Below are 16,871 nucleotides of genomic sequence, written 5' to 3'. Positions count from 1 at the left end.
CCAATGGTGGAACACACTCCCTCACGACGCCAGGACAGCGGAGTCAATCACCACCTTCCGGAGACACCTGAAACCCCACCTCTTTAAGGAATACCTAGGATAGGATAAAGTAATCCTTCTCACCCCCCTTAAAAGATTTAGATGCACTATTGTAAAGTGGCTGTTCCACTGGATGTCATAAGGTGAATGCACCAATTTGTAAGTCGCTCTGGATAACAGCGTCTGCTAGATGACTTAAATGTAAAAATGTAAATGCTTCGGGACAAGTCTCTGAATGTCCTTGAGTGGCCCAGCTAGAGCCATGACTTAAACCCGATCGAACATCTCTGGAGAGACCTGGAAATAGCTGTGCAGCAACGCTCCCCGTCCAATCTGACAGAGCTGAGAAGGTCTGCAAAGAAGAATGGGAGAAACTCCCCAAATACAGATGTGCCAAGCTTGTAGTGTCATACCCAAGAAGACTCGGTCTGAATACTTACGTAAATGGGTTTTGGATTTTGAATAAATTAGTAAGAATTTCTAAAAACCTGTTTTTGCTTTGTCATTGTGGGGTATTGTGAGTAGATTGATGAGGGGGAAAAACAACTTATTCCATTTTAGAATACGGCTGTAACGTAACAAAATGCGGTAAAAGTCAAGGGGACTGAACACATTCCGAAGGCACTGTACAACCTAAATAATGTATATGGAGACCACATGGGGATCACTGCAAACAGAGAAAACTGCTATCTGGAATCTGTGGTGTAGATCAATGAAACCCGAGATGGTCATATTTTACTGAGAAATAAATAAGAAAGGGAATAGGAAGTCACAGATATAAGGTAAAACAACAAGATACATTCTATGAGCCATTGTAGAGAAAGCTGTGAAAAGGAGAAGTTTGAGAACTAAGTGTTGTTTGCTGTTATGACAAAAGTTATGACAAGCATTTACGTCTGATTCAAGTTCAACCCATCCGTGTTGTTATAACTTTTGTAAAAGAGTTATACTTTATTTACAAAATGCATAATCTCATAAGTGTTTTTAAATTTACACGTCGTTTATTTACAGGATTTGTATGTATTGATACTCCATAAAAGCAAAACAACAGCAATAGGCTATGTGTTTTTATATGTTATAAAAGACTATCATCATCACGTATATCTAGGTCAACTACTATAGCATCTGAAAGTGATTTAAATAAGCTTTGACACATACCCAAGTCACCAACGCACTTTCCATGAATTCTTCTAGAATGTCCATTATGTTAGAGTCCATGGTGTCGCATAAATAATTTACAAACCTCTATAAAAAAATATAAATAAAATATATCCTACATTATTAAAGCAATTTTACTAAATACTAAATCCATTGTGTTCGTCATTTCAGTTCCCCTCCCTCTCTCTTCCTCTATCTCACTTTTTCAGTTAGTGCTGGTGGTAAGCACATTGCAAAACCACACCGGAATTTGTTAACGAACACATTTCATTAGTGCTTTAGGCCTCTACCCGGAACAATCACCACCTTTACCAGCGACTTTGTTTCCAGAAAAGAAAGTCGCTCAATGACAAATGAGTAGGTGGTTTGAGATGGATGGAAAATATTCGACTACTTTGTGCGCACTGGGGTTCCTTGCCTAGACGTTTGTAACAATGTTTATATTACAATTCACTTATTCAGTTGTTTGTAGCCTATGCATCCGATTGATCAAGATATACTATAAACAAGTTCGAAATGGTCAATTCAGTAGGACAGGCGTTCGTTGCGCTTTCAGGTGAAATGCAATGGCGAACCCTGGTGGAATTATGGTGAAAGGTCGGTAGTCTACTATCTATGAACATCCTACTTGTAAAATAAAGCTGTTGAATGAACATTGTCGTAAAACACAGATCAGAGTGAATTAACCATTTGACAAAGAAACAAAAATAAACAGCCACTACAAATTAAAACATGTTTGCTATGTATAAGATAGTGCACGTTTATAATACAAGCGACATTTTTTTTTTGTCAAAACACAATGGAAATTTAATTACAATTTTCTACATGACCACACTTTGACGTGAACTTTCTCCTAACCCTGTCCATTGTTGAGGTATGTTTGATAGTCATACATCCCGAGTGTTCCTGTTGCTGTGCAGAGAACTGTTGTAGCAGTAAGCATATGGATTAGCTATATAGGATTATGAAGGTGTTATGAGAGCTGTCCTAGTATACCTGGCAGCCCAGATTACATTGTACAGTCACTCCTCTCCATACCGTCATAAACCTACAGTAGCCTAGGCCTACAGTATCACTGGCATCACTTTCAGTCATTACACACACCATCATCCTATACCTCTGGGTGAACTGAAATAACCCAATTCAGTTGAATGTTTATCTAGTACAAAAAGACTCAACTCCGCAAATCCATTAAAAGCAACTAACTTTAATATATTCAATGCCAGATGCCAATTTCACATGTTACTTAGCAGTGGGTTAACAAACTCTATAGCCAGGCCAGTATTCAATTGACTGTAGGCCTTCTTCACACTGGGTGAATGTTTGTATTTTTACGTTATTACCTGTGTGTTTTAGATTTTGTCTGATCCAAATCCAAAATCAGAACATCAGTTTATTTCCGTGTGTGTGATTTTTCATTTACTCATGTACCAGTATGTGAATATTGTTTTTGAATATTTACAAAATGTATGTGTGTGTTCTTGGGTGCTTTTCAGTAGTTTGACTTTGTTTGTTCTTGACCACATGAACCATCACCCTCCCCCGCAATACTTGATGTATTGTCCATCAGGAGCAACAGGACTCAACATTGTTTTAAAGATTATCATTCCAAATTCTGTCAAGTTAAAAAAAAAAACTATGGATTGTTAGAACTTGTCATGTCTAGTCTGTGCGGAGCATGATAAAATAAGATTAATGATAACATAAGATTCCCTATGTATTTTAGTGCTCATCCATTGTTGCAGTATAAATCAAGCCAAAAAGATCAGTGCCTGTGTCAAACCCAACACAGAGCGCTAGCTAGCCAAACATTAGCCTGGTCACAGGCAAGACCATCATGAGGTCACATGACAATACAGCCTCAATCCCCTTCTCAAACCCATATATTGTTACATATTATCTTTCATCTAGCTGGACGTGGCTGCCTTCTCGCCGTCCGCCCCAGCTTCTGCCTCGTCACCTGCCTCCACCTGTATTGATAAAGAGACGGGACACGTTAGTGAGATACAACCAAATGCATTACCCAAAGCATTGCGGGTACTGTAGTACATCATACAACACTGACGGTCTGGTCAGGAGGATGTATTGTTACAGAATGTTGATATATAAATGTTTTGTGTAGGACAGGTACAGATGTAGGATCTTCATTTTATTACTCTTTTGTTGCTGAGAATTTTCCTGCACGGCATGAAATGCAACCTTGTGGTGTATGAGTTTTAAAAAGGCTTCTAAAGTTTGTAATTTCCACTTTGAAATTTCAGACTTGATTTGCGAAAAATGTATCAACCCCTACAAAAAATGTCCATTAATTATAATCTACATAATCATTTACATTTCCTATTGCTGCAGGATTATTCTCCTGCTGTAGCAAACTGGCTCAAATTTAGATCCTACATTTTTATGATTGGTCAGTCAGATCCAATAGGGGCATTTTTTTAATCTCTGTTTATTCTCCTTCTATCTGCAACATTTAGAGCGTTCCACATCCCTGAGCACACCCCTGACATGTTTCACAGAGCATTATGGGTACTGTAGTTCACTACCTGTCCGAACTGCAGCAGTTTGAACACAGTGGTCTTGACATCCATCAGGGTCTCCTTAACCCCCTTCGCCAGGATGTAGCCCTCGCTGTCAGCTTCGGGGTTCTCCGGGTCCACGCCCTCCAGAGACGTGTGCAGGTACCGCAGGCTCACCAACACTGATATCTGTGGAGATGATGTTACAGGGGTCAAGGTTCAACTCAAAGCCAAGGTTACAAAATGTATATCTAAAGCCACCTTATCACAGGGGTAGAGGTTGATGGTAACAAAATCACCAATGAAAACTACTGTTTGTGTATATGTATACCTGCACGGAGATGACCGACAGAATCCCGGGGCCGATGGTGTTCATGAGGCCCATGTAGTAGTCGACCAGCGCCTGTCTGCAGCCGCGGGTGTACAGGTTCAGCTCCTCACTCTGGTGCTCATAGTTGTAGTGGGCAGTGTTGTCAGTCAGGTGGTTCTGGAGACAGGGCCGAGGGGAGCCGGGGTTACAGCAGCTGAAGGGGACTCCATCCATCAGGTAACGACCGTCCACGTTGCTACGCACACGACTGGAGAGGAGTTAACGGTTTGATTGAGCGTTTTCCTTGTACATTTTTACCTTACATAAATGACACTGGCTTTAATGATGGATGACACATCTATGAGATGGCACTTGGAGACATGGTGTATGGAAATCACGTGAGTCATCATCACCTCAGATAAGTCAGACAACTATGGTTAGTGGGCTTCACCTCTCCTCTCCACCCCCCCATCTCTCACTCCTCCTCCCCCTCTGTCCCCCCCTCGCACTCTCTCTGTCCCCCCTCTTGCACTCCCTTTTCTCCTCCCACATCCCCCTCTCGCACTCCCCTCTCCCTCACCTCTTCCTACTCCATCCATCCCACCTCTCTCTCACTCCCTCTCCTCCACCCCCCCCTACTCCACCCCCCTTGCTCCCTGTCCTCCTCCCCCTCTTTCCTCACTCCTTATCCTCCCCCTCCATCCCCCTTTCTCTCCCTCCATCCCACCCCTCCATTCCCCTCTCTCCCCCCTTCATCCCCCTCTCTCCTCCCATCCCCCTCTCTCCAACTCCATTCCCCTCTCTCCCCTTCCATCCCACTCTCTCCCCCTCCATTCCTCCCCCTTCTATCCCCCTCTCCCCCTCCTCCATCTCTCACTCTTTGACTTCTTTAGAGGTGAAGTCCAGGTATCTGTTGCTGATCCACTGCACCTCGAACCAGTCTCTGTAGTTGGTGTTGCCGCAGCAACGCAGTTCCATTTGCAGCCTGTCGATGGTCTCCTTCTGGAAACAGCGGCCCGGGACGTCCGTGTCCCGGTAGAACCGGATACCGTTCCTCAGGCCCACCTGGGATTGGACAGAGATGATGTCATAAAAAGACCAGGAAGTACTCATGGGAGCCAAGCTTTGTTCTCAATTAATCTTTCCTGGAGTCCTCAGTTCTTATGTCCTTGCCTTCTTCTCAAAATGAATTGAAGAGGGTTGGGGGGACCGTGACCTTTTCCTCCAATACGGTTGTGGCGCAGGCGAGGAGATAGGATGCGAGGAATCACAGAAAGACTAATTGAGATAGGACCCGAGTATTGTCATGTTATTCGGCATTTACTGTCTCATGCTTCTTCATCCCATCCCAGAGGCCCTTACCTTGAGTGACTCCTCGAGGTTTCCCTGCAGGGCATAGCTGAGCACCACAGCAGACAGCAACCAGACACACACCATCCAGGCCAGGCCATACCAGGGCAGCAGGAAGGGCTTCCAGGGAGGGAATCGGGCAGAGTCCAGGGAGTCCTGACACACCCGCCCAGCAAACAGGTTGATCCCCATGGTTACCAAGCCCACCAGCATCAAGATGTTAGGCACCACGTGGATCTCTGTGTTGTCCATCACCTGGAGGGTCAAAGGTCAAACCTAGGGTCACTTTACTATACCAGTTATAACAAAGGCAATATACTAGTTACAACGCAGTAATAAACTACATCTAAACAATCTATCTATGTTACATTACAGAGCTAAGCACCAGAAGATATGTTCTGCCATGTACCATTCCATGATGATGTTTCCATTTATGTACGTTCATCTAAGGCAATATGAGTCAGAGTCAGCACCCTACATAACTACTTCTAGTGCTCCACTATATCCACTTCAGTACTATGACACTGTAGGTAAAGTGCAATCAACTACATCATTTGTCTGTTATTTCTGTTGTATTGGTGTTATTGAGTTCAGGAATGTTGTTGTTCTTTTTCAGTAACATTCATGTAACATGTAACAACTTGTCAGATCCAGAAAATCAATGAGCGTTGAAGCTCGGCGTTTGTCACCAGCGGAGGCACCGAAAAACAATGTTTCCTTTTTGAAAAGCCCCAGATTGAAGCCACCCGTAGTCAATGGTTCATTGGAGATACACTGTACCGGTGCACCCTACATATCTGAGTGATAGGTTACGGCGTGTGTGAAGCTTCGACCAACCCCTCTCCCTCCCTCCCTTCATACATACAATCCATACACAGCATGAGTCATGAACACAGCCACATACATACACACAACTACACACCAATATGCCCCCCTTACCCCCCCGCCCACACACACACACAGCCACCCACCAATACGCCCCCTTCCCCCACACACAGCCACACACCAATACACCCCCTTCCCCACACACCAATACACCCCCTTCCCCACACACCAATACACCCCCCCCCCTTCCCCACACATACACACAAAGCTTGTCCGAATTCAAGCCAACTGCATAATGACAGCCGAGTGTGAATGAAGCTTTGATAGGTGAAGGTGTGTGAGACAGACGCCACACTAAGAGATAACACAGTGGAACCAGCCAGGATAGACCACAGAAACAGTAGACACAGACAGTTGTGTGTGCCGAGTGCCAGAAACGTGTGTGTGTGTGTCATGTGTGAGCATGACACGTGTGTGTGCTGTGTGAAATACAACAGTTGTGTGTGTAATTTGCCATGTGTGAACAGGTGTGTGTGTGTTATAGTTTGTGTGTGTGTGTGTTATAGTTCCAGCCAGTACCTCTGCCCTGCGGAGCAGCTCGGTCTTGAGGTACACTCCCAGGGAGAAGGTGAAGGCCCCAGCCAGCACGGCCAGCCAGGACAGCAGCCACAGACCCTGGGCCAGACGCACACGCCTCTGCAGGGGGAACTGCAGCTTCAGCAGCACCATGGCTGGTGCTCACAACAACCAACACAGCACACAGAGAGAGAAAGTGCGAGAGGATAGAGAAAAGGACAGAAGGAGGAGATGTTGAGATAATCAGGTAGAGAGAGATAGCAGTGAAGGATGAGGAAAGAATATTGGTAGGTTCAAAGAAGGAAAGTTCTGGGCCAAAAAATAAGGTGGACTACTACAATTCATAGGAGTAGGTTATGCAAAGGTTGTTGTATTAGACAGACAGGTACGGCTTGGCCTTTCCAGGGTGCGTCGGTGAGTTATTATCAGGTTGATCTCCTGTAAGTTGTTCCTGTGGGCTGAGATAAGAAGGGAGACCTGTCTGATGTTGAAGGACAGGTTCAGGTTGGGACGATAATCCAAAACGTTCACGTAGAAAGGAAAATATTAGGAATCTCCGTAGTAATCCAATTGAAGTTGTGAGACAAAAACTGAAGGCCAAGAAAATAATGAATCTAATAGATATTTGATAATCCGCGTCCTTTTTTGACAGAAAAACTATAATCCTTCAAATCATCAGGTTATGGTTGCACCACGACAGTGACTCTTCGATTCACACAATAACTGACGATGACAAACCCAGTTTGTTTTGGATGGAACCCCTCTGGTGTGGTCTGTGAGTGGTCAAGGTGCATCCTTAAATTCCTGCTGTGGCCATGGTGGAGGACACTAACTGGCCAATGTCGATTGTACAGTATGGATATGGTAATCTCCCATCATAGTCCTTGGGATCCTATTAGGAGAGGAGCACCAATAGGAAAGCAGGCCAGTGTCTGATCAGCAAACCTGTTCTGGGCCTACAGGTTGGATTTGACGGGTAGACTCACAGGGAGTTGAGACAGAGGATTGGGAGGGGGGGCAGGGCTATATTTTATACAGGTAGATAGAGAGAGATGGATAAACGCTTACAGGCCGAGGGACTGGGGGAGAGCGATATACATACACTGAACAAAATTAAAGTGTTTCATGAGCTGAAGAAAAAAAATCCCAGAAATGTTCCATATGCACAAAAGGCTTATTTCTCTCAAATGTTGTGCTGAGGCGTATTTCTGTCTATAATAAAGCCCCTTTCTAAGAAAAAACGAATTCTGATTGGCTGGGGCTGGCTCCCCAGTGGGTGTGGCTGCACCTCTGCCCAGTCATGTGAATGCCATAGATTAGGGCCTAATGAATTTCTTTAAATTGACTAAATTTCCTTATATGACCTGTAATTTAGTAAACTCTTTGAAATTGTTGCATGTTGCGTTTATATTTTTGTTCAGCGTAGGTTAGAATAGGAGAGAGAGTGGTGGCTTAACACCGGAAGTGGGTCATGTTCAGTAAAGACAAATCAAGAAACCTTGTCAGACATCTTTAGAATCAGTCCTTTTATTGATCTACAACATGAAAAGTATTTGGGGAGGATGACAGCAACTTTATTCAGTTTTAGCTAAGAGAATTTATTAGGATGTACAGCATAGCATTCATAAGTAGGACCCTGTGTTTTGGACAATCATGTCACATGACCTGGATTTGAACCTTTATTTAAAGCATTTTCATCAAACTGTCCACTTTTCTTTTTATGTCAGATGGTGCAGCAGCATCCTCAGACAATTACTTTCATTGTTGGTGTAATTAATATCTCTGGATAAGGCTTAAAATAAAGGTTCAAATCTAGGTCATGTGACATGATAGCCCAAAACACAGTGGGTAGCAGCTGGATTGATGTTTTTCAGATATGAAGGTTACTTCATTGGCTTACTGGAGCTTACAAAATAGCGGTCATTGTTATAAAATAGAAAATTCTACTCACTGTCTAGACACGAACCAAAAACTATTTCAATTCTGCATCACTTCATAAGGGAAAGAAGGAACTGTATCACATTGTAAACTTTAATCAATTATTATATTCTGTGAGTATGTAAATGAGTTGTTTAAGTCTAATACTTTCTTTACCACTGCACAACAAGACATTTGGGAAGGAAGAATGTAATACTTACAATGCTATCACTCAAATGTATAGTGACATTTAGTTAGTCAGATAAATGCAGAACTACAGGCCTGAAACCATCACAAAGAAACCATCACAATTTGAACAATCCTAGCCTATGCAAGATTAGATTACAATTACAGAAATTCACAGGTTCCTTTCACTCCGCCCCCCTCTCGTCAGTTCCTCCTCCTCCTCCCCGTTGGCCTTGTGCCCCCTCCCCCCACCTCCACTCCCATCCTCTGGGTGAGTCAGCTGGTGCAGGAAGTCATCTAAAACCCTCTGGGCCGTCAGATAGGACACATCAACAACAGCACCCTGCTTACTCTCAGCTGCTCTCCCTGCCTCTGCCACACACCCCTTGACAGCAGGCACACGGTAACCCTCCCCCCCTGTACCCAACTCCACCAAAGGGTAGGGGTTGGGAGGGGTGTCAGTGTGAGGTTGGTAGTTGGAAGGCCGGGGCTGTCTTTCTGCTTGGCTGGCAGCTAGCTTCTTATATATAGCCATACTGATGTCAGCGATTGAGAAAGGGGGACTCATCGAGCCAGAATCCTCATTTCCTGTCTGACCTATCACCCCAAACCCCTCCTCCTGCTTCCAGGGCATAAAAGCAGTGACCTTTTGTGGACCCGCCTCAAACTCCCTCAGTCCTATGCTTGACCAATCAGACGGCTTCTGCTCCAGTTTTGGAGCCGGTGATTCGATGTCTCCCGTAGATTGGCCGGTTTTCAAGGCGTTCTTCAGGAACTGCTTGACAGCGTCTCCAGAGTCAAAGTGCTTCTCTAGGAGCTCCTTGATCAGACAGGGAACCTGGAGGACAGCACAGACATCCTCTCAGTTCATACAATTACAACAGACACAGAGAAACCAGTAGAGGAGTTACAAGAAATGATCATGTAGGTAGCAATGAGCTGAACACGAGTTGAGGAGATTATGGATACAGTGTTTTAATGTAAGGCCACTATCAACTTTACAAAGAAAGTGTGGGTTTTGCACAGTAGATGGTGCTGTGCTCACATTGATGTTCTCCAGAGAGGCAATGGTGTCATTGGCCTTCTCCAGCTCTGTGCTGAGATGGGCGATACGCTGCACCATATACTTCCTCTCAGAGCTAAGGCTCTCAGTCTGCAGGGATAGAACAGAGTACATGTTCACTACAGATGGTATAACAGTAGTACTAATTGTGCTCTAAGTCTTCAACAACTGAACAGAGGACATCAGTCAACACAACACTGTTTGTTGTAGAGGTAACAGAGCGGGAGAAGGATATTCAGAACAATGTATGTTTCTATGTCTCTCTCTCTCATGGACTTGGGAGAGGCAAAGGTCAAGAGCCATGCGCCCTCCGAAACACAACCCAGCCAAGCCACAATGCCCACTTAACCCAGAAGCCAGCCGCACCAATGTGTCGTGGAAAACATGACAGCGCGCACTGCCCCCAGCCAGCCACAGGAGTTGCTAGTGCGTGATGGGACAAGGATAGCTGCTACAGAGCCGGGACTCAAACCCAGAATCTCTAGTAGCTGTGCCTTGCACCACTCGGGAGGCCACACTCTCGCTCTCTTTTGACTCTCCATCTTTCATGTTTGACCTGATTCTTACCGCTGAGTGCAGTTTCTCCACCAGAAGGCTGTTGGTGTGCTGGGTACCTGTGTGTGTGTCCTGGAGCCTGCAGCAGAGAGAGACAGCATCATAAGCAGGGGTCTGGCTATGAATTCTGGGCCTATTTTGTACGCCCGTCCTCCTATAGCTCCTCCAATGCCAGCCTCCACTGCCGTCATCATATTATCATAAGCCCTGACCTCTTGAACTTCTCCTTCATGTGGCTAAGCTCCTCCCTGGCCCTGGCTAGCTCCACCTCCAGGCTCTCGATGCAGACCACTGTTTGCATCAGGTTCTGGTGCAGCTCAGCATTCTCCTCCTGCAGTGTCCTATTTACACACAGGAGGATCATGGGAGATGTAGTTTTCTTTTTAAAATGCAGTCACATTTCCTGAGGAGGCCATTCTAGCACATTAGATGCAGCTCATGTCAGCTTCTAGAGATTTCACATAGCCGAGGCAATCCAGACTGAACGCTGTGCGTTGTACCATTGTTACACACATTTTTCATACAGTTTATCTGAACATGTTCTTCATCCATCTTTACTGATGGAGGTGATGAGAGAGCTCTGGAAGCCATTAGTGCAATCCATATCCAGTGACATTTCCCAATCAAAAGCATGCTCTTTAGAGTGCATCGATAAACAGAGAGGAGAGGAGGAGAAGAAGGAAAAAATCACACTCACTGGAGTTCGCCTATGTCATCCGTCAAGGCCTGTGGAGAGAGACAGCAAAAGAGAAGATTAAAGATAACTCTCATTGATTTTCTAATTTAATAACTTTTAATACAGTTCTTTCTATTAGTTGTATTAGTAATGTTATCAACTTTTTTTTTCTTTGACTATTATTTGACTCATTACTGTACACATCACTCACTTTTGATATTTTTACTATAAGCTTTGAAAATGTACAGTGCAGTTTCTTCACTTGCTAATAAAGTTTCATAAACTGAATTGAATGTTTTTTGGACTGAGATGAAAATGACAGAGAGAATAATAGGGACATAACAGGGCGAAAGGGATTGTTTATTGAACTTGAGTTCATACTCTCCAAGAAAAGCTATGGATTGTGTGTCAGATATGGATCAGTGACGTTAATAGAGCCAGAGCCACAGCAGGGTTACTCTGGCCCTCTCTGTGCTAGCTGGTCCTCTCTGTGCTATTTGGCCCTCCCTGTGCTAGCTGGTCCTCTCTGTGTTAGCTGGTCCTCTCTGTGCTAGTTGGCCCTCCCTGTGCTAGCTGGTCCTCTCTGTGCTAGCTGGTCCTCTCTGTGTTAGCTGGTCCTCTCTGTGCTAGCTGGCCCTCCCTGTGCTAGCTGGTCCTCTCTGTGCTAGCTGGCCCTCTCTGTGCCAACTGGCACTCTCTGTGCTAAATGAACCTCTCTGTGCTAGCTGTCCCTCTCTGTACTAGCTGGTCCTCTCTGTGCTAGCTGGCCCTTTCACATTGGGTAGCGTGTTATTCCAAATGCAACACAACGCCTATAAAGGTTACTTTATGTGGACAAGCGTCACGGACAGAGGATGACGCTTGAGTTCTCCTTATATAACTGCTACTTTGTGGTTTAGGACACTAACTGACACTCCCTGTGTGGTTTGAATCACTTTGAGAACATTTTTTATTTTACTAGGCAAGTCAGTTAAGAACAAATTCTTATTTTCAATGACGGCCTAGGAACAGTGGGTTAACTGCCTGTTCAGGGGCAGAACGACAGATTTGTACCTTGTCAGGTCAGGGATTTGAACTTGCAATCCTTCCGGTTACTAGCCCAGCGCTCTAACCACTAGGCTACCCTGCCGCCCCATTAAAGAAATAAACAACATTGGGACAAATCCTACTTGGGTATCACAACGACATCAATGCATGATTTACCTAACTCTACAGTTAGGACCTACTTTCTATAGTATGATTTACCTAACTCCACAGTAAGGACCTACTATCTATAGTATGTATTTAGACTCTCTGACTCCATCGGCATACAGATGTAGGATCTTAATTTGATCACTCTTTTGTCGCTGAGAATTTTCCTGTAGAGCAGGAAATACAAACGTGTGGTGTATTTAAGTTTTTCAAAGGCTTCTAAAGTTAGACATTTTTACTTTGAAATTTCAGACTTGATTTGCCCTAACGAGAAATGTATCAACCCCTACAAAAATGTCCATTAATTGTAATCTACATAAGAAATGTCCATTTACTGCAGGATTATTTTCCTCCTGTAGCAAACTTGCACAAATTAAGATCCTACATCTGAAGTTGACATCCGTTATTTTTCACCCTATATGAAGTAGGACACCAGCGGTAGGTTGACTGGCTGTGGCGGTCATTCTGCTCAGAGTTGGGGCTGGCCGTGTCTTGTTCTCTGTTCCGGGATGAGTCCGACTTGCTGGAAGGAGACTCCGACTTTGGCCCTTGTACTGGAGGAGGGGAATGTGTGTGGATCAGGGCGTGATGGGGTAGCTGGGGCTGCTGGGTGTGTGGAGATGAAGGTGGGCTATGGCTGGGCCTGTGGCTCTGATCAAGGTGTTTGTAGCTCCGGTGTTTGTGATGGCTGGGCTCAGGGCTGGAGCTGACAGTGCCATCTGTAAGAAGCGGGCCATACCGCCCATGCCTATTACCAACAGGACCCTGGAAGTCAGGCAGGGAAGCTGGTTCGTCTTCATAGCCAGCTGGTGGGTGGGGTGGGTAGGGTTGGCTGGAGTGGAGGGTTGGGGGGCTGCCTAGACGAGGAGTGTGGTTCTTGCTTTCATACCCAAACTTTGCAGGGAGAGATATTTTCTGTGACCGTGCGTCAGAGGCATTCCTCAGTTTCCTAGGCAGAGCCTGCGGTTTAGTAGCCGGCTCCCTCTCTTCCCCCTGCCCATCTCCCAGCTTTTTCGAGGGAAGCTGGGGCTGACTTTTCAGTTGAGATTTGGGGGAAGCTGGGGCTTTGGCTGGACCCGGTCCTACGGTCTCGACAGGGACCCCCAGAGTGTTGAGACGGGCGGGGCTGATGACCTGTTTAGTGATCTCATCCAGGAAGGCAGAGAACTGTATCTTCCCCTTCACCATGCTCTGCCTGGCTGCATTCTTCAGAGCATCCACATCCTGCTTCCCCTTGGGCCCTGTCGCCTTGCCTGCCACCCGGGGGGACAGCACCTCCATGGACTTGGCCTTGCGGATGTCCCGTGGCGCCTCCTTGTTTTTCAGGATGCCTTTACTGGGGAGCTGGATAAAAGACACCGCCCTCTTCGGCCCAGCCAAGACCTCTTCACTGAAAGCCAGGCTCCGGCTCAGGCTGGCTGTCTTGTAGAGGGATCCGTGCTTCAGGTGTGGGGGTGTCCGTACTTTCCCTTTGTCAGTTCCTGTGTTCTGCAGCAGCCCCTCTTCACTGCGGCTGTGGCTTCGGTTTAGCTCGGAGTAGCTGGGCTCTCGTCCTCCCCTCCCCAGGGCCCGAGGATGGGTCCCAGGACTGCCTCCTCCGTGAATTCGCCCCTGTTTGACAGTGGCAGACACCTGCAGCTCGCTGTCGTCATCACGGAACTGTCGTCCTCCCGCAATGTTGGAGCAGGACATGGTATGCTGCGGCCGGCTGACGTGCTTCATGGAGAACTTGTCGTCAATGCCGGCCTCAGAGGACCATTCGGTGGAAGAGTCGGGGGGGGAAGATGAGAGGGAGGAGGAAGATGCTCTGGAGAGGGTGACGGTGGTGTGGTGGTCCGACATCTCGTCATCGTGATGAAGGTGCTGAGGATGGTGATGGTGGCGTCTAAGGGGTTGCTCCTGGTCATCTTGGAGATGGTTACCATGGGTATGGTGGTGACCGTGGCTTTCACTGCTGCGTCTATCATTGTCCCGTAACCTGCTGTAGCTGATATTGAGAGATTAAGTTGTAATGGTGTATTCATTCAATAACCACACTCAATTATAGTCTTCATCAAATGTGCATTCCTCATAACTGTTTAAAAAAGGAAACTTTAACAAAAGAGAAACTCAATAATGATCCTACCTGTGTGTCTCCCTTTCTTGATCCCGGTGCTGGTGGCAATGATCGGGGTTGTGATGGCAGTGCTTCCCTGGTTTCATCCCACCTGGAGAAGGACTATGAACAGGAGTGAAAAACTTCTCCATCATTTGTCTCTTCCCTGCAGGGAGGTCGTCGATGCCCTCCTGATGTCTCTCCTGTAAAACATAGTGTTGATCAGCTTCTGCTCTCTGTCTAGGGCTGCGGTCCCTGTCCCTGTGCCCGTCTGATGGTAACCTCTTGGGTCTAACTGCTCCCTGTCTGTCAGCCTCAGAGATCATAGCTCCAGAAGATGAACAACCATCACTCTGTCAGCTGGTTACCAGTATTACTTATGTTCTCTATGAATGAGCAATTAATACGAAATCCTTCAAGATATGTGCACCACAAATGCCTACATTTCCAAAATGGGTCTAATTTAAAAGAAAATCTGAAATGTTTCCAAATATCTAACCCAACGCTGTTTCTGCTGAAAGGGGAAAGTAATTATCTCAATGAAGTATCCAGCTGTTAAGTTATTCTGGACAGTTTATCAGCCTCTCATCTTGGTGCTATCCATCTGTCTCCCTCACCCTCCAACTCTAGAATAGCTGCGTGACAGTGGAAGAAATATGCCACATCCCTGACCCAACATCAGTCGAACTGCATCGAATCCTGATGTAGTGGTGTTTCATCGAACCAATTGAAAGCGCGAGACAGACAATTGTCCTTGTGAATGCAGAACCGGATCGAACCGACACAGCTGGAACAAGAACATTAGTGCAGTTCATTTAGCCTATTGCTCTGGATTATTGATATAAATTTGGGGTTACCCTTGGCCTCTAGCGGCGCACTTACAGGCCTATTATCATTGATGATTATGGATTATATGTAGGCCTTGACCCCCAGTTTCACTACAGTCAGTCTGAGAGTAAGGTAGGGCTTGTCAAACATGAAACACATGCAGCCTAGGGGCCATTTTGTAGCCTGCCATCTGGTTGAATGTGGGCCCAGACTTGTACTCCCAACTCCAGCTGCCTAATAGAAGTGAATTCACATGTAATTCTGTTGAGGCCGACACTATACCGTGACAATAGGCTACTAAATAGAGGCATGTAAATCAACTTTTTGTTTGCCAATGTTTGGCCCTACAGACCATTATGTTTTACAAATGGCACCCCAAATTACTTTGACACCCTTGATGTCAGACCTATCAATTTAAAACTCAAGGATCATCAATGACCATTCAATGCAAATTTGCGGTAACAATTGTTTGTTTGTGTAACTCACACCCATGCCTAACAGGGACTAGTCATTATCTATATGCAAATAAGGTGGAAACTGAAACAGCTTATTTACCACATTTGTTAACTAAACAAAGCCTAAACAAAAGCTTTAAAAAGTCAAAACATATATCCTGTTTAAACCCCCACCAGACAAGACATGGTTACATTGAATCTTTTCAGTTTATGATGGGATGCTTAAACTACCAACATCCAGAGGACAGAACTACACTCCCTACTCTCCCCGATCAATAGATTAGTTGCCTAAGAGAGCAGGCTGCCCAGTCCTCTAAAAATGAAAACACAATGACTGATAGTGTTTTTCGCCTGGAGCGACTGATAGATTGTGTCATTAAAAATGTACATGTTCAGTCACAACCCAGTATGTTGTATTGTATTTGTGTGTGTGTGTGTGTGTGTGTGTGTGTGTGTGTGTGTGTGTGTGTGTGTGTGTGTGTGTGTGTGTGTGTGTGTGTGTGTGTGTGTGTGTGTGTGTGTGTGTGTGTGTGTGTGTGTGTGTGTGTGTGTGTGTGTGTGTGCTTTTTGTATTTGGGTGTACTAGATTGTGTGATGTATGTCTTGTTTGACATGTGCTATAATAGGCTAGGCCGTTGTTCTTTAGGCTACACTCTTAGTAAAAAAGTTTCCCAAAAGGATTCTTTGGCTGTCCCCTTAGGAGAAGAGAAGCCTTTTTGGTTCCAGGTGGAACTCTTTTTGGTTCCATGTACAGTGCCTTCAGAAAGTATTCATACCCCTTGACTTACTCCACATATTGTTGTGTTACAGCCTGAATTCAAAATGGATGAAATTGATTGTCAATACCCCATAATGATAAAGTGAACACTTGTTTTTAGAAATGTTTGCAAAGGTATGTATTGTATTGAAAATTAAATACAGTTACATAATTATTTACACCCTTGAGTCAATACATGTTAGAATCACCTTTGGCAGCGATCACAGCTGTGAGTCTTTCTGGGTAAATCTCCAAGAGCTTTGCACATCTGGATTGTACAATATTTTATATTTTATTTTATTTTTTATGTTATTGTCCTGCTGAAAGGTGAATTTGTCTCCCATTGTATGTTGGTAAGCAGACTAACCCGATTT

At 45.1% G+C, this 16,871-nt stretch overlaps 3 protein-coding genes across 4 annotated transcripts in view; all 3 read right to left on the bottom strand.

Annotated features, from left to right (window-relative positions):
* The window catches only part of LOC118373983 (girdin-like), a 63,992-nt gene extending 61,737 nt beyond the window's left edge, over positions 1–2,255 (bottom strand). For both annotated transcript variants that reach the window (XM_052513988.1, XM_052513991.1), the window contains exon 1: positions 1,198–2,255. In XM_052513988.1, coding sequence (XP_052369948.1) covers positions 1,198–1,257 — 60 coding nt within the window. In that variant the 5' untranslated portion in view covers positions 1,258–2,255. The remainder of the gene's footprint in view (positions 1–1,197) is intronic.
* A 129-nt stretch (positions 2,256–2,384) lies between these two features.
* On the bottom strand, positions 2,385–7,620 carry LOC118384057 (RDS/peripherin-like protein xRDS35). Its single transcript, XM_052514008.1, has 6 exons — positions 6,778–7,620; positions 5,386–5,628; positions 4,901–5,088; positions 4,045–4,291; positions 3,741–3,902; positions 2,385–3,167 (listed from the first exon to the last, which is right to left on the bottom strand). The coding sequence occupies exons 1-6, from the start codon at positions 6,925–6,927 to the stop codon at positions 3,105–3,107; spliced, it is 1,053 nt and encodes a 350-aa protein (XP_052369968.1). The 5' UTR covers positions 6,928–7,620; the 3' UTR covers positions 2,385–3,104.
* Positions 7,621–9,049: 1,429 nt separating this feature from the next.
* On the bottom strand, positions 9,050–15,191 carry LOC118384056 (uncharacterized). Its single transcript, XM_035770406.2, has 7 exons — positions 14,488–15,191; positions 12,777–14,349; positions 11,193–11,221; positions 10,708–10,836; positions 10,508–10,574; positions 9,923–10,030; positions 9,050–9,715 (listed from the first exon to the last, which is right to left on the bottom strand). The coding sequence occupies exons 1-7, from the start codon at positions 14,781–14,783 to the stop codon at positions 9,050–9,052; spliced, it is 2,868 nt and encodes a 955-aa protein (XP_035626299.1). The 5' UTR covers positions 14,784–15,191.
* Positions 15,192–16,871: the final 1,680 nt, after the last annotated feature.

This window comes from Oncorhynchus keta, chromosome 4, assembly GCF_023373465.1.
Source record: "Oncorhynchus keta strain PuntledgeMale-10-30-2019 chromosome 4, Oket_V2, whole genome shotgun sequence".
Classification (NCBI taxonomy): Eukaryota; Metazoa; Chordata; class Actinopteri; order Salmoniformes; family Salmonidae; genus Oncorhynchus; species Oncorhynchus keta.
This window is presented reverse-complemented; position numbering and strand designations above follow the sequence as displayed.

Bases quoted from the DNA above. Each gene is read 5' to 3' on its own strand.
- LOC118384057 (XM_052514008.1), bottom strand. From the start codon at position 6,927: ATGGTGCTGCTGAAGCTGCAGTTCCCCCTGCAGAGGCGTGTGCGTCTG. The intron at 5,629-6,777 runs GTACTGGCTGGA...TTGACCCTCCAG, and splicing joins AGCTGCTCCGCAGGGCAGAG to GTGATGGACAACACAGAGAT. The intron at 3,168-3,740 runs GTAGTGAACTAC...TTATCAATACAG, and splicing joins AACTGCTGCAGTTCGGACAG to GTGGAGGCAGGTGACGAGGC.
- LOC118384056 (XM_035770406.2), bottom strand. From the start codon at position 14,783: ATGATCTCTGAGGCTGACAGACAGGGAGCAGTTAGACCCAAGAGGTTA. The intron at 10,031-10,507 runs GTAAGAATCAGG...CTATCCCTGCAG, and splicing joins TGGAGAAACTGCACTCAGCG to ACTGAGAGCCTTAGCTCTGA. The intron at 9,716-9,922 runs GTGAGCACAGCA...GCTGTCCTCCAG, and splicing joins CCTCTCTGGAGAACATCAAT to GTTCCCTGTCTGATCAAGGA.